This window comes from Corythoichthys intestinalis, chromosome 15 (genome assembly GCF_030265065.1).
Source record: "Corythoichthys intestinalis isolate RoL2023-P3 chromosome 15, ASM3026506v1, whole genome shotgun sequence".
Classification (NCBI taxonomy): domain Eukaryota; kingdom Metazoa; phylum Chordata; class Actinopteri; order Syngnathiformes; family Syngnathidae; genus Corythoichthys; species Corythoichthys intestinalis.
Window position 1 is genome coordinate 43,385,330 of NC_080409.1, and position 13,543 is coordinate 43,398,872.

A 13,543-nucleotide genomic window follows, 5' to 3' on the forward strand; every position below is an offset into this window, starting at 1 on the left:
CTTCACTTAGCTCTCCCGCGGTTTTCACGCCACTACGCTCGCTATTTTTACATCTCACTTGCTACTTTGCACGTCTGCTATCGTTTATTTTGAACACATCTCAATGAGAGCCAAAGCGCAGTGAGGGAGAAGTTGAGAACAGGCCTCTAATGCCTCTTTTAACTTTCTTCTTCTTCTTCACACCGAATATAAAATACACGACAGAACACCCTGTGGCGAAACAATGTAGTACAGTTCCAATCAGTCATACACTCAACAGCTGGTTAACAGCAAAAGTACGTCATGTTCATCATATAAATAATGATTTCTGGAGTTAATCCCACATACTTCAGAATTAATATTATAATATGTTGAGTAAAGACTACATAATACAGATTCTACACTAAGAATAGCTTTCAAATGACACTCTTCATGACAAATATGATTGGCAATGAATAATTATTATAATTATTATACTACTATTATATATAGTAGTATACTATAATAATATTGCTAGAATTTTTTTTAAAGAATTGTTTTGAATTGTGCTGAAAAGGCAAAGTCAGTATTCTGAATCTGTTTATTATCCATTCTTTTGCACTAGTAAATGCTATCAGCATTTAACCTCATTGCTTGTGATTGATTATTGTTATTTACATGATTATTTGTACTTTAACCCTTTAAGGTCTGGGCCTATTTTGTCTGATTTTGCATGCCTTTGAAGTTGCCTTTATATTTCAAAGAAAGAATTGTTCACGATGGCCTGGTTTGGTCCCTTTTTTTGTGACACCTTGAACTTCATGTCCAAACTGTTGTTTCCATCACTGACCAATTATAAATCATCATTTTGGGCCCAAAAAGACCAAAAATTCCACAATCGTTTTGTCAAAATTTTAAATTTTGATGTCCAATTGACAACCAAACATGCGTAACGAACCGTTTTGAAACTTTGTAATATTTATTCAACATGTTAGGATGAACATTCAACCAAAAAAAGTTAGAATAAATAGTCTTATATTTGACAATTTAACATAAACAACAGGTATAGCATAGGCGTTTTTTGCCTTTATACATGCTCTAGTCAAAACAGGTTATATACAGCAGACCGAACAGTGAAAAAATATATACCATCTAACACAAAAAGTGTTTAGAGGCCATCTCTTTATGAGTTTAGGTATTGCGGCCCATCACCTGATGAAAACTATGTACACACAATCAAGCTTCTTGAACACACATTTATATACACAAATTGAGAAGACTGATTGTGGGAAAAAATGTATATATATATAACATTGGGGGGAAAAAAGTATTTTCAAAAATATTTACAATAAACAAGTTACATTTTTTTCAGGCATGCCACTCCGAAAAGCAGTTTCGTCCTGGAATTCGAAACAGGGCGACATCACACAGCCCACACTTCCATGGGGTGTTGGTCCTCTTTCCACCCTTCCATTTTCATTTCACTTTACTTTCATTGTCACTATAAATGTACATGAAAAAAATAATACATAAAAAAATATATATATACAGCAATAAATAATAATGGAAATCTATATGTATGACAATAGAAAGAATACCATAGCTGAATATGTGCTACATCCCTAATCTTCATATAGAAAGAAGATCACCACAATTATAAATTCCTGCCTTGGATACACACAATTCACGTACGACTTTGATCTGATATGCACATTTTATTATTATATACACAAACACACACTTATATTGCATCAAAATTAACTTTGTCATGCAATATCAAAAGAAACTTTCAAAAGAAACTTTTTCCAGCCTAAAAAAAAAAAAGTGTGTTTGCTTACCTCTGCTCGTCGATGGCGTCACCCACATGTTCAAATACGTCACTATCTTCACTCGAGGACTCTTCCGAAGAAGACGATGATGACGAATTTGGACCATCCTCTTCCTCAAGTTGATCAAATAGCACAATTGCTTGCGCTAAATTTAGTTTTCCGTTCATTCTCAAAGTCACACAAAGTCGCTGCTCGATCCAAACGGCCGTCGGCTCGCCACCTCGCTGCTTCAGAACACTCCTCCCTCTCGTTCGGTGGAACCTCGCATGGCAGTTATATTTATTTAAAAAACGCATTTTGTGCTTCCACTGTGACTTCGAAAGGGTTCGTTTGATTTGTGGTTTTTTCATGGAGCTTCCGTTTAGAAAAAGGACAAGAAATGATGGAAATATAGACACAAACAAATGATCCATGCAGCGTTTTAATGTTTTTTTGAGAGGACAATAAAACTATAAAACTTAAATGACAATATCTCACGTTTTAATTGGTCGATTGACTTCAAATAATAACGAGAGTAAACCGCAACTTCCGCACTTTAAAACGAGACCAGCCAACGGCATGTGGGTGACGTATTTAAAACGTGAGGGCGCTTCAAAGACGACGTGCGCTGAGGACGCGCGTCCTTCGACTCTCAAGGGTTAATAAAGAATTTAAGTGTTCCAAAATAGTTTTGTGAATTAATAAGCGTCAACAAAAAATTTAATTGCAAAATTAGTAAAAAAAAAAAAAAAAAAAAAAAGAAAACTATCAGATTAGTCGATTAATCATAAAACTAGTCGGCTGACTAATCAGGAGAAATTTTGTCGTTTAAGACAGCCCTAGTGTACCAGAACATATTTCCTCCACACCCTTCTCACCTTTTTAACCCCTGACCCATGAAGAGGGCCCCTGGATATGTTCACCTTAGGCCCCAAAATTGCCAAGTCCGCCACTGGCAAGGAGGAAACCTTTGCTCTCCAAGAAGAACATGAAGGCCAGACTGAGGTTTGCCAGAGTGAATGTAGACAAAGACCAGGACTTCTGTAATAATGTTCTTTGGACAGATGAATTAGAAAATTGAATTATTTGGACACAAAACAAAGGACATCTTTGGTGTAAACCCAATACAGTATTCCAGCATAGAGGTGGAAGTGTCATGGTTTGGGGATGCTTTGCTACAGCAGGACCTGGCCAGCTCACCATCATAGAATCCACCATGAATTCTATCGTGTATTAGAGGGTGCTGAAGCTGAAGTGAAGCTGGACCCTGAAACATGACAACGACCCAAAACATACCAGTAAATCCACCAAGTACTGGCTGCAAAGGAAGCGAGTCCTGGAATGGCCGAGTCAAAGCCCATATCTTATTCCCATTCAGATGCTGTGGGGTGACTTGAAACAGGCTGTATATTCAAGAAACCCCTCAAACATCTCACAGCTGAAAGTATTCTGCGTTGAGGAGTATGGCAAACTTTCTTCAGACCGATGTCAAAGACTGGTAGATGGCTACAAAGAGCGTCTCACTGAAGTTATTTCAGCCAAAGGGGGTAACACTAGCTATTAGGTGGTAGGGTGTCCTAACTTTTTCCTCAGTTAGAATATGCATTTTTGTTGATAAATTTGGTTTAATGAGTAAAACAATGTTAATTTTTGTTGTTTACCTACTAGGAAGTCACTTTCTTTTCCAGAGATAAAGAAAAACAGGACCAGACATTGGCAGGAGTTATAGAGCATGCGAAAATTAATATTCTAAATCGGGTGGGAAAAAAGTCTCCAATTGGATTCAAATGAGAAACTGTTTATAAATACATACCAAATGACAGAAAATATAAAATTAACTATATATATAATAATCACATTTTTATTTTTCCATGACTGGCAGGTGAGGGTCTGCCTCCCCCGAATGCACGTCACTGCTTGATTGTGTTAAATTCAAATTAGGGCTGTCAAAATTATCGCGTTAACGGGCGGTAATTATTTTTTAAAATTAATCACGTTAAAATATTTGACGCAATTAACTCACATGTCCCGCTCAGACGGATTTAAATGACAGTAGAGTGAAATGCCCACTTGTTAATTGTGTTTTATGGCGTTTTGCCACCCTCTGCTGGCGCTTGGGTGCGACTGATTTTATAGGCTTCAGCACCCATGAGAATTGTGTAAGTAATTATTGACATCAACAATGGCGGGCTACTAGTTTATTTTTTGATTGAAAATTTTACAAATTTTATTAAAACGAAAACATTAAGAGGGATTTTAATATAAAATTTCTATAACTTGTACTAACATTTTTCTTTTAAGAACTACAAGTCTTTCTATCCATGGAACGCTTTAACAGAATTTTAATAATGTTAATGCCATCTTGTTGATTTATTGTTATAATAAACAAATACAGTCCTTATGTACCGTATGTTGAATGTATATATCCATCTTGTGTCTTATCTTTCCATTCCAACAATTTATTTTACAGAATATATATATAATTTACAGAAAAATATGGCATATTTTATAGATGGTTTGAATTGCGATTAATTACGATTAATTAATTTTTAAGCTGTAATTAACTCGATTAAAAATTTTAATCGTTTGACAGCCCTAATTCAAATATTTCCTGTCCCTGGTCGACTCACCAGACTCACACTATTTGGTAGAAATATGGATAAGCTAAACACTAAGTGGAAAATTCGTAAAACTGATATGACTAAATTCATTCTCATCGAACGTACTAAGGTACTGACAACAAAAAATGTTATTTTCCCTTGAGGACAACTTAATTATCGACTTTCTGTGATCTTATTTAGCACTGACCCTTTCCTCCATGAACATTACATAAGTCCTTGTATTGATGATGTTACATAAGGACATCATCTTGTCTTAATGTCTCTCCCACCCACCGTCTTCATTTCCCTCCTATGGAGCCCCTTTAAATGTCCTCATTAGGTTTTTATTACGTTTTATAAGCTTGTCAGCAAGGTCAATGTTAATGATGTCAATGGAAAAACCTTTCTTCATTTCTTTAAATATCAGGTTATGGAAACATCGCTCCCAGTACAGAGGGCGGCAAGATCTTTTGCATCCTTTATGCCATTTTCGGCATTCCTCTGTTTGGCTTCCTGTTGGCTGGGATTGGAGATCAGCTGGGCACCATCTTTGTGAAAAGTATTTTGAGAGTAGAGAAAATCTTTAGGGTGAGTTACAAGTATCGATAAATCATTACGCATACTGGTTTTGTGAGTCCTCCATTAACCGTTTACCATTTACCCTGTCCCCAAACAGCAAAAACACAAACAGATCAGCCAGACAAAGATCCGGGTGACATCAACCATCCTCTTTATTTTTGCTGGTTGCATCGTCTTCGTCACTGTCCCGGCTGTCATTTTTAAACACATCGAGGGCTGGACTACGCTGGAGGCCATCTACTTTGTTGTCATCACTCTCACCACAGTGGGGATCGGCGACTATGTGGCTGGTTTGTATTCAACCTGACGTGTGCTGGCAATCGTCAAGCCTATTTTAAGTCATTGTTTTATTTCTGTTTTTTAGGCGGAAACCGCAGGATTGACTACATGAAGTGGTACAAGCCACTGGTGTGGTTCTGGATCCTGGTGGGCTTGGCTTATTTTGCGGCTGTCCTCAGCATGATTGGAGACTGGCTTCGAGTGTTGTCAAAGAAAACCAAAGAAGAGGTATTTCTTTCACTGGCATGCTTATCACACTTCTGGGTTGGTTCTTTAAGCATGGTATAGATTTCAAGCATGTTAGAAGACCGTACACAGGCTTGGAAACAGTTATTTATGGCAACCCTTTTCATGACTTAAGGCTACAGTGGGGAAAATAAGTATTTAGTCAACCACCAATTGTGCAAGTTCTCCTACTTGAAAAGATTAGAGAGGCCTGTAATTGTCAACATGGGTATACCTCAACCATGAGAGAGAATGTGAAAAAAAAAAAACAGAAAATCACATTGTTTGATTTTTAAAGAATTTATTTCCAAATTAGAGTGGAAAATAAGTATTTGGTCACCTACAAACAAGCAAGATTTCTGGCTGTCAAAGAGGTCTAACTTCTTCTAATGAGGTCTAACAAGGCTCCACTCGTTACCTGTATTAATGGCACCTGTTTTAACTCATTATCGGTATAAAAGACACCTGTCCACAATATCAGTCAGTCACACTCCAAACTCCACTATGGCCAAGACCAAAGAGATGTCGAAGGACACCATAGACAAAACTGGAGACCTGCACCAGGCTGGGAAGACTGAATCTGCAACAGGTAAAACGCTTGGTGTAAAGAAATCAACTGTGGGAGCAATTATTGGAAAATGGAAGACATACAAGACTTCAAGATTCACTTCAAGATTTCACCACATGGCGTCAAAATGATAACAAGAACGGTGAGCAAAAATCTCAGAACCACACGGGGGGACCCAGTGAATGACCTACAGAGAGCTGGGACCACAGTAACAAAGGCTACTTTCAGTAACACAATGCGCCGCCAGGGCCAGTACACGTCCAGGCCCGTCTGCAGTTCGCTAGAGAACATTTGATCGATCTAGACGAGGATTGGGAGAATGTGTTATGGTCAGATGAAACCAAAATAGAACTTTTTGGTAGAAACACAGGTTCTTGTGTTTGGAGGAGAAAGAATACTGAATTGCATCCGAAGAACACCATACCCACTGTGAATCATGGGGGTGGAAAGGGACCAGGACGACTGATCTGTGTAAAGGAAAAAATTAATGGGGCCATGTATCGAGAGATTTTGAGTGAAAATCTCCTTCCATCAGCAAGGGCATTGAAGATGAGACGTGGCTGGGTCTTTCAGCATGACAATGACCCCAATACACAGCCAGGGCAACAAAGGAGTGGCTTCGTAAGAAGCATTTCAAGATCCTGGAGTGGCCTAGCTAGTCTTCAGATTTCAACCCCATAGAAAATCTGTGGAGGAAGTTTAAAGTCCGTGTTGCCCAACGACAACCCCAAAACATCACTGCTCTAGAGGAGATCTGCATGGCGGAATGGGCCAAAATACCAGCAACAGTGTGTGAAAAGCTTGTGAAGAGTTATAGTGTTTGGCCTCTGTTATTCCCAACAAAGGGTACATAACAAAGTATTGAGATAAACTTTTGGTATTGACCAAATACTTATTTTCCACCATGATTTGCAAATAAATTCCTTAAAAATCAAACAATGTGATTTTGTTTTTTTTCCCCACATTCTGTCTTTCATGGTTGAGGTTTACCCATGTTGACAATTACAGGTTTCTCTAATATTTTCAAGTGGGAGAACTTGCACAATTAGTGGTTGACTAAACACTTATTTGCCCCACTGTACGTCAACACTAGGACGGATAATGGCCTTAAACGTGTAATTAGTTAAACTATACGGCATGTCAGCATACACTTATCTGCCTCTTATCCATGCAAGAACTTACGGTCCACAGATAAATTATCCGGCTTATATTAGCCGCCACTTAATATAGACTCGTGTGTCTGTACAACAATTTGATACTAAGGAAATGATGTCAAGCTGTCGCCATTTTTAGTGCAGCATGACGGCATTGTAAACAATGTAGGCGGATGAACAAGACTTGGCATTCCTGCTTCTCTTTTCTTTACCACACATTTTTCTTGAACCTTCAAACTACGTCGCAATGATATCCTTCAATTCTTTGTCCATTTGTAGTCCTGCCATCGCGGATTACGCGGAGATGAGCGTTTTCATACAGAGCTCATCTCCCCCATCTCCGATCAGCCAGCTGTGGGCCTGGCCCCTCCCAACTCAGTTCCGACCGAACATGAGTATATAAAAATGTGTAGAGGAAAATTAAACCCTGAAAAGTGAACTGCATGGTACCACCTGTCAAAGAGACGCACGATCAGTATTTTTCATGACATTTCCGCCTGTCAAAACTGTTGCCACTTCCAGGATCGCCACTGTTATGCACAAGCACTCCTGGTTGCGGCTTCCAGGAAATATACGCAGTACCACACTATATGTTCCTATTTGTTATTTGATATATAAGTGGTGAGTGCGCAACTGAGCATCGATTATAACATCCCAAGTAATGATGTCAAGCTTTTGTTTTTGTTGTTTTCTAAAGATTTATTTCAATCACAACTCTGCGACTCAGGAGCGGGCCCTCCCTTCACTCTCGCTCCCACGTGATGCGTTCAATTGTGTTCACGAAAAAAACAGCGATCACAAAATGGTGGTGTAACAAAAAAACACAAAAAAGGTGTAGTAATTTTGAAAGTAATGAGTTTCCGCTTCAGAGGTAAACCATGCAGGCGATGACGTAACACACAAGGCTGCTCCTTTCTACGCATGCGTAGTTTGCGCAAATGCAGGTTTACCTTGCAGAAGCCTTAAACGCACCTTAACCGTAGTGTGGACAGGTATAAAAATAGTCGGCAAAATACCCTGGAGAAACAGCAGGGCCGAAAACCAAAAGTGGTTTTTGCCATGTGGCATTTTTTTTGCCATGTGGCAAAATGTTTTTGTCATGTGGCATTTTTTTTTGCCATGTGGCATTTTTTTTTTGCCATGTGGCAAAATGTTTTTTTGCTATGTGGTGAAAATGATTTTGCCATGTGGCATTTTTTTTTGCCATGTGGCAAAATGTTTTTGCCATGTGGCAACAATTTTTTGCCTTGTGGCATTTTTTGCCACATGCCATATACCAAATGCCAAATGCCATATACCCCCCAAACCAAAATGCATTTTGCCACATACCCCAAATAAATGCCACATGGCAAAATCCATTTTGCCACAGGGAAAAAAAATTGCCACATGGCAAAAAAAATTGCCACATGGCAAAAACATTTTGCCACGTGGCAAAAAAATGCCACATGGCAAAAACATTTTGCCACATGGCAAAATTTTTTGCCACATGGCAAAACATTTTTGCCACATGGCAAATACCACTTTTGGTTCTCGCTGTCTCTCGAAAATTGTCTGTCCTAGTGTCGACGCAGACTTTAGTCTTTTGGACGAAAATGCTTATTAGGCTAGGTTCATACTGCAGGTCTTAATGCACAATTCCGATTTTATGTCATGTCTTATTTTTTGGCGTGCCTGTTCAGACTGCCTTTGTCCATTGAGCCCGTTCAATGTTTAATGGCCTAAAAACGTACAAAGAATCAGTGTACGGGCTTGGCCTAAGTTGCTACCAGAAATATTTAACAGGTTTAACATTGAAAATTGCCAGACAACCATTTTTTATTTTTTTTTGCACAGCACAAAAGGACAGTGACCCTGGTCGTTCTGTAAGGATTGGTGGTGCAATAACCTTGAATAATTAATCTGTCCATAAGAGCATGTGTCTCGCACATGTGCGTCACAGTCGTAGGTTCCACTTGTTTTTTGAGCATTTGCACGAGGTAGTGTTGTTTCTTCACGCTTGGATGTTAATGGAAGACTGGTAGTGTGCATGGTTGCTTTGGTGTGCTATCAAATAGGGTGTATCATGGTTCTCGAGCCAAAAGCCAAATGGAATATTTTAGTGTAGATGCCTCCCACTGGTCTGCTGTCAAATTCAGCAATAAGTTTAACATAGTGTTTCTAAATGTTTCTCAGGTTGGAGAATTTAAAGCTCATGCAGCTGAATGGAAGGCGAACGTTCGTGCTGAATTCAGGGAGACGCGGCGGCGTCTGAGCGTCGAGATCCATGACAAGTTGCAGCGGGCTGCCACCATCCGAAGCATGGAGCGCCGCCAGCTCGGCCTGGAGCAGCGGGCGCACTCTTTGGACATGCTTTCCCCAGAGAAGAGGGCAGTTTTTGCCAGCCTAGATGCTGGCCGTTTCAAGACTTCGTCCCAGGAGAGCATCGACACCAAGCTGAACAACCTCCGCCTGAAAGGCGCATGCGAGCCCTATGAGCACCGCTGTGGCGAGCAGACGCAGCAGACGGCGTCCTCTTCGGAGGAGAACCTCTTCAACCTGCGCTTTGGCTCACTCACTAAGTTGGGCAGGCGCAGCAAGAACCGCGAGATCCGGAGGAACATCCCTGGGGACTCTCGACGGGCCAGCGTCAGCGTGAGCAACGGGAACGTTATGGTTGATGAAGAGCGGGGCGAAGGAGTGGAAGAAGATGGTGAGCTAGATGAGGAAAATCAGGAGAGGAAAGAGAGGAACACTAGTTTGACAAACCTGTCTCAGTATTCTATGGAGCGCTCAAAGTTGAACGGACGTATTCCAGAGCTATCTAAACACCAGAACGATTAGGTGTTCTCTGGAGAATCTCTTCAGATAAAGAGATATAAACTGTCAGCAGGAGTTCTTTTCACACATCTTGAGGTCCTGCCTAAAAGAATCATGCCCCATAGGTAAAATTTATGGACTCAAAGGAACGCTCCTACTTGTAAGGCTGCAGACAAAACTGTCTAAATCTAGAGTGATTAGCTGTTTGCTGAAAACATTTATCAGCCAGAGGGTTGACATTCAGGAATAGTACGCCGTGGGGGAAATTTCTGGACTCCTAAGAACACTCTTAGCTCAATATACATACATACGGGAACTGTCCAAAACCAGAATGATTCCGTTTCCTCAAAAAACCCATCAGACAGAGGGACATGTAACGGAACAAGCCCACTTCTGCCCCTTGAGGTACATTTTTAAAAGAATTGTACTCCATAGGAATCATTTCTAGACCCCTAGAAAAGCTCCTGGCACAGCGGAAATGTTAAAAAACAGAACGACTAGTCACTATTGACTGCAGTCACTGTTGACTGCAGTCATGTCAGCTTGTGGACACAAGAGGTGTTTTAAATTAAGCGGGTGAATAGCCAAACTTTCTGGACTCCCTTGAAGCATTCCACGTAGAACAGGTGCGGATGTATACCAGGACTGTCAAAAACTAGAATGCTTAGCTACTTGCTGGGAAAACTCACCAAACCGAGGGATATATTGTAGACTTTGAGTAGGAGTCTTTTATTGTTCCTCAAAGTACAATTCTAAGATAAATATACACAATTTGGAAAATTAACTGGAATCTAAAGCAAACTGAGGCCAAAGGGAACGTTTCCAGACCAGAATTGTCAGAAAACTATTTATCAGAAAAAGTAATCGAGACTTTCAAAAGGAGTCCACTTCTGCCTCTCAAAGTACAACCTAAAGCCCCTTTCACATACACCTGAACACCGTTTAAATCCCGGGATTTAAACGGGCAGTCCTTGTATGTTAAAGCAATTTACGCGGACATTTATCAAGTCGCGTCTTCATATAACTTTCCCTGGAGGCGGTGTGCGGGAAAACAGGCATTAAATTCTCGGGTCACAGCACGATGGCTGATGACGTAAATATCATGGCGGGCCAATCGTCTTTGAATTAAGACGAAAAGCGGTAAACGAACATCCCAATTATCAACATAGCAAGCTGGAAATAGCTAAATTAAACTGAAAACATAACAAAATTAAATTGCTACACTATCGTAGAGCCGAGGAAGAAAGTCCATCGTCCATCTTTGGAAATGTGTGGTTTATTTTGTTGCCGATGTTAGGGTCCGCTACTGCGGAAACAAGGTTGTACTTCAAAGCGGAAAACAACGGAGGGACGCGTTCAAGAGTTTAAAACTAAAATACAGTGGTACCTCGACATACGATTGCTTCGACACACGATCTTTTCGACATCCAACGTAAAATTCGACTCGCTATTTGTTTCTACATCCGACGACGTGCTCGAAATACGACGACATGACAGCACCGCAGAAGGATGCATGGCTGACTTTTCTTGTGACAGAAATCAACACAGGCTTTAAAAAGGTTGGTACAGGTGGTGAAACAAGGAAAAAGGTGACGCTTACCTTCTAAATGAGGATGCAAATTATAGAGAAATATGAGCGTGGGGTGCGCATCCGTGAAATGGCTCAACAATACATGTCCACAGTCCTCCTCCGACCACCGTTCGCCAGTCTTTATAAGTTAAGTCGACAATTATTTTTGTGGTTACATTGTCAAAGAAATCGCCTGCTTTGTCAGGTTTTTATCATTTATTTCAGAACTTATCCAACACAAAACGCAATTGACTGTGTACTCAGGAAAACATTGAAAGTGAAAGTAAACTCAACCGCACTGTTCCGCTCTCTTGTCATGTCAGTCACGCGGTGCGTTCAGGTCGTGCAAAAATAAATTTGAAACTCAAAAAATGCATTTGAAAGTTATTTTTTTATTACATTTTTTCATTTTTTTTTTGATTGAAGTCATTTTTTTTTTTTTTTTTGATTGAAGTAATGTTGTTTTGTGTTTGGGCCACATTTTGGCTAGGACGTTTGTGTCTTTATTATTCAATCACAAATTAAGTTGCTTCATACAAAAAAAAAAAAAAAATATATATATATATATATATGTATATATATATATATATATATATATATATATATATATATATATATATATATATATGTATATATATATATATATATATATGTATATATATATCCAAAAGAAAAATCACTTCAATCAAAAAAAAAAAAAGAAAAGAAAAAAGAAACATTTCAGTCATTAAAAAAAAGTTTTTGAATGCGAAAAAACATTTGGGACTCAAAAATTTGCATTTGAACACTTAATTTTTCATTAAAAAAGTTTTCTTTGATTTTAGCAATCCTTTTTGTGTTTGGGCCATATTACGGGTAGGACATTTGTGTCTCTAAATCATTCAATCCCCCAAAAAGTTGCTTCAATTAAAAAAAAAAATATATATATATATATATATATATATGTATATATACACATACATATATATATATACATACATACATATATATATATACATACATATATATATATATATGTATATATATATTCAATCAAAGAAAAAAATCATTTGAAAAATTGCCCTCTCCTATTTTTTTCTTTTTTTGTTGAAAATAATATGCAAAGCAAATGACCGTCTAAGGTGCTAGTCACATGATCTGTTCGACAAATAATTTTGACCCATTATAAAAATATCTTTTTGTGTTCATTTCATTAATTTTTGTGGTTTGTTTTCTTGCTTCACAACTTTTATATATATAGGAAAGTCAATTACGTGTAATGACACTTTTTGGCCACCAAGGGGGGGCCTGGCCCCCCCTTAAACTCCGCTTAGGCTCGGCACCGGTCTCTTTTGATCGCCTGGGCTGAAATTCAGTCATAGTGATCTTGAATTGGCTGCAGTTACGACATCGGGAACACTCCCACAACCGGCTCTGTAACAAAACACGATCTGACCAACAGAATGTGAAAGCCGATGCTGACCAAATATGACGTAATGTCCGGATTCTAAAATCGCGCCAGCAGCCCTCCCCGCACAAAGAGCGCCAGTGGGAAACACGGGACAAGTCTGTGAAAGTTTCCAACCCGCGTCATTCCCAGGATGTCTCCCCATGTGTGAAAGCAATGACGCGAATAAATCCCGCGTCTCCTTACACGGGAATTTACCGGGATAGGTGTGTGAAAGGGGCTTAAAACAGCTTTATTCTATTGTTAGAACGTAGCTTTTCTAAGGCTAAAACCTGTTCAGGTTCCCAAAGTCTGGTAAAACCCCAGGTACCTACCTACAGTATCTACTTTTGAGTGTATCACCCCAGTGGCAAGCCTTTGTAACCCCTACTTTTTCCGGAAGTCCACGGGCATACGTTGGAGAAATGTGCCTTTTCAGTTTCCTCAGTTAGCTAGGAGCTGTGTCCAGGAACCTCTGTCGTGCCATAAAATGGTGGGAAGCAAGATTTGTTGCCAAAAAAAAGAAACTAACCAACCGGAAGAGACTCAGTAGTCTCAATACCTCATCCCAGTTTTTGTT

At 39.4% G+C, this 13,543-nt stretch overlaps 1 protein-coding gene across 2 annotated transcripts in view; it reads left to right on the plus strand.

The window, feature by feature from the left end:
* kcnk10b (potassium channel, subfamily K, member 10b) overlaps positions 1–12,004 on the plus strand; it is a 41,705-nt gene extending 29,701 nt beyond the window's left edge. For both annotated transcript variants that reach the window (XM_057859579.1, XM_057859578.1), the window contains exons 4-7: positions 4,794–4,954; positions 5,043–5,235; positions 5,310–5,452; positions 9,344–12,004. In XM_057859579.1, coding sequence (XP_057715562.1) covers positions 4,794–4,954; positions 5,043–5,235; positions 5,310–5,452; positions 9,344–9,991 — 1,145 coding nt within the window. In that variant the 3' untranslated portion in view covers positions 9,992–12,004. The remainder of the gene's footprint in view (positions 1–4,793; positions 4,955–5,042; positions 5,236–5,309; positions 5,453–9,343) is intronic.
* Positions 12,005–13,543: the final 1,539 nt, after the last annotated feature.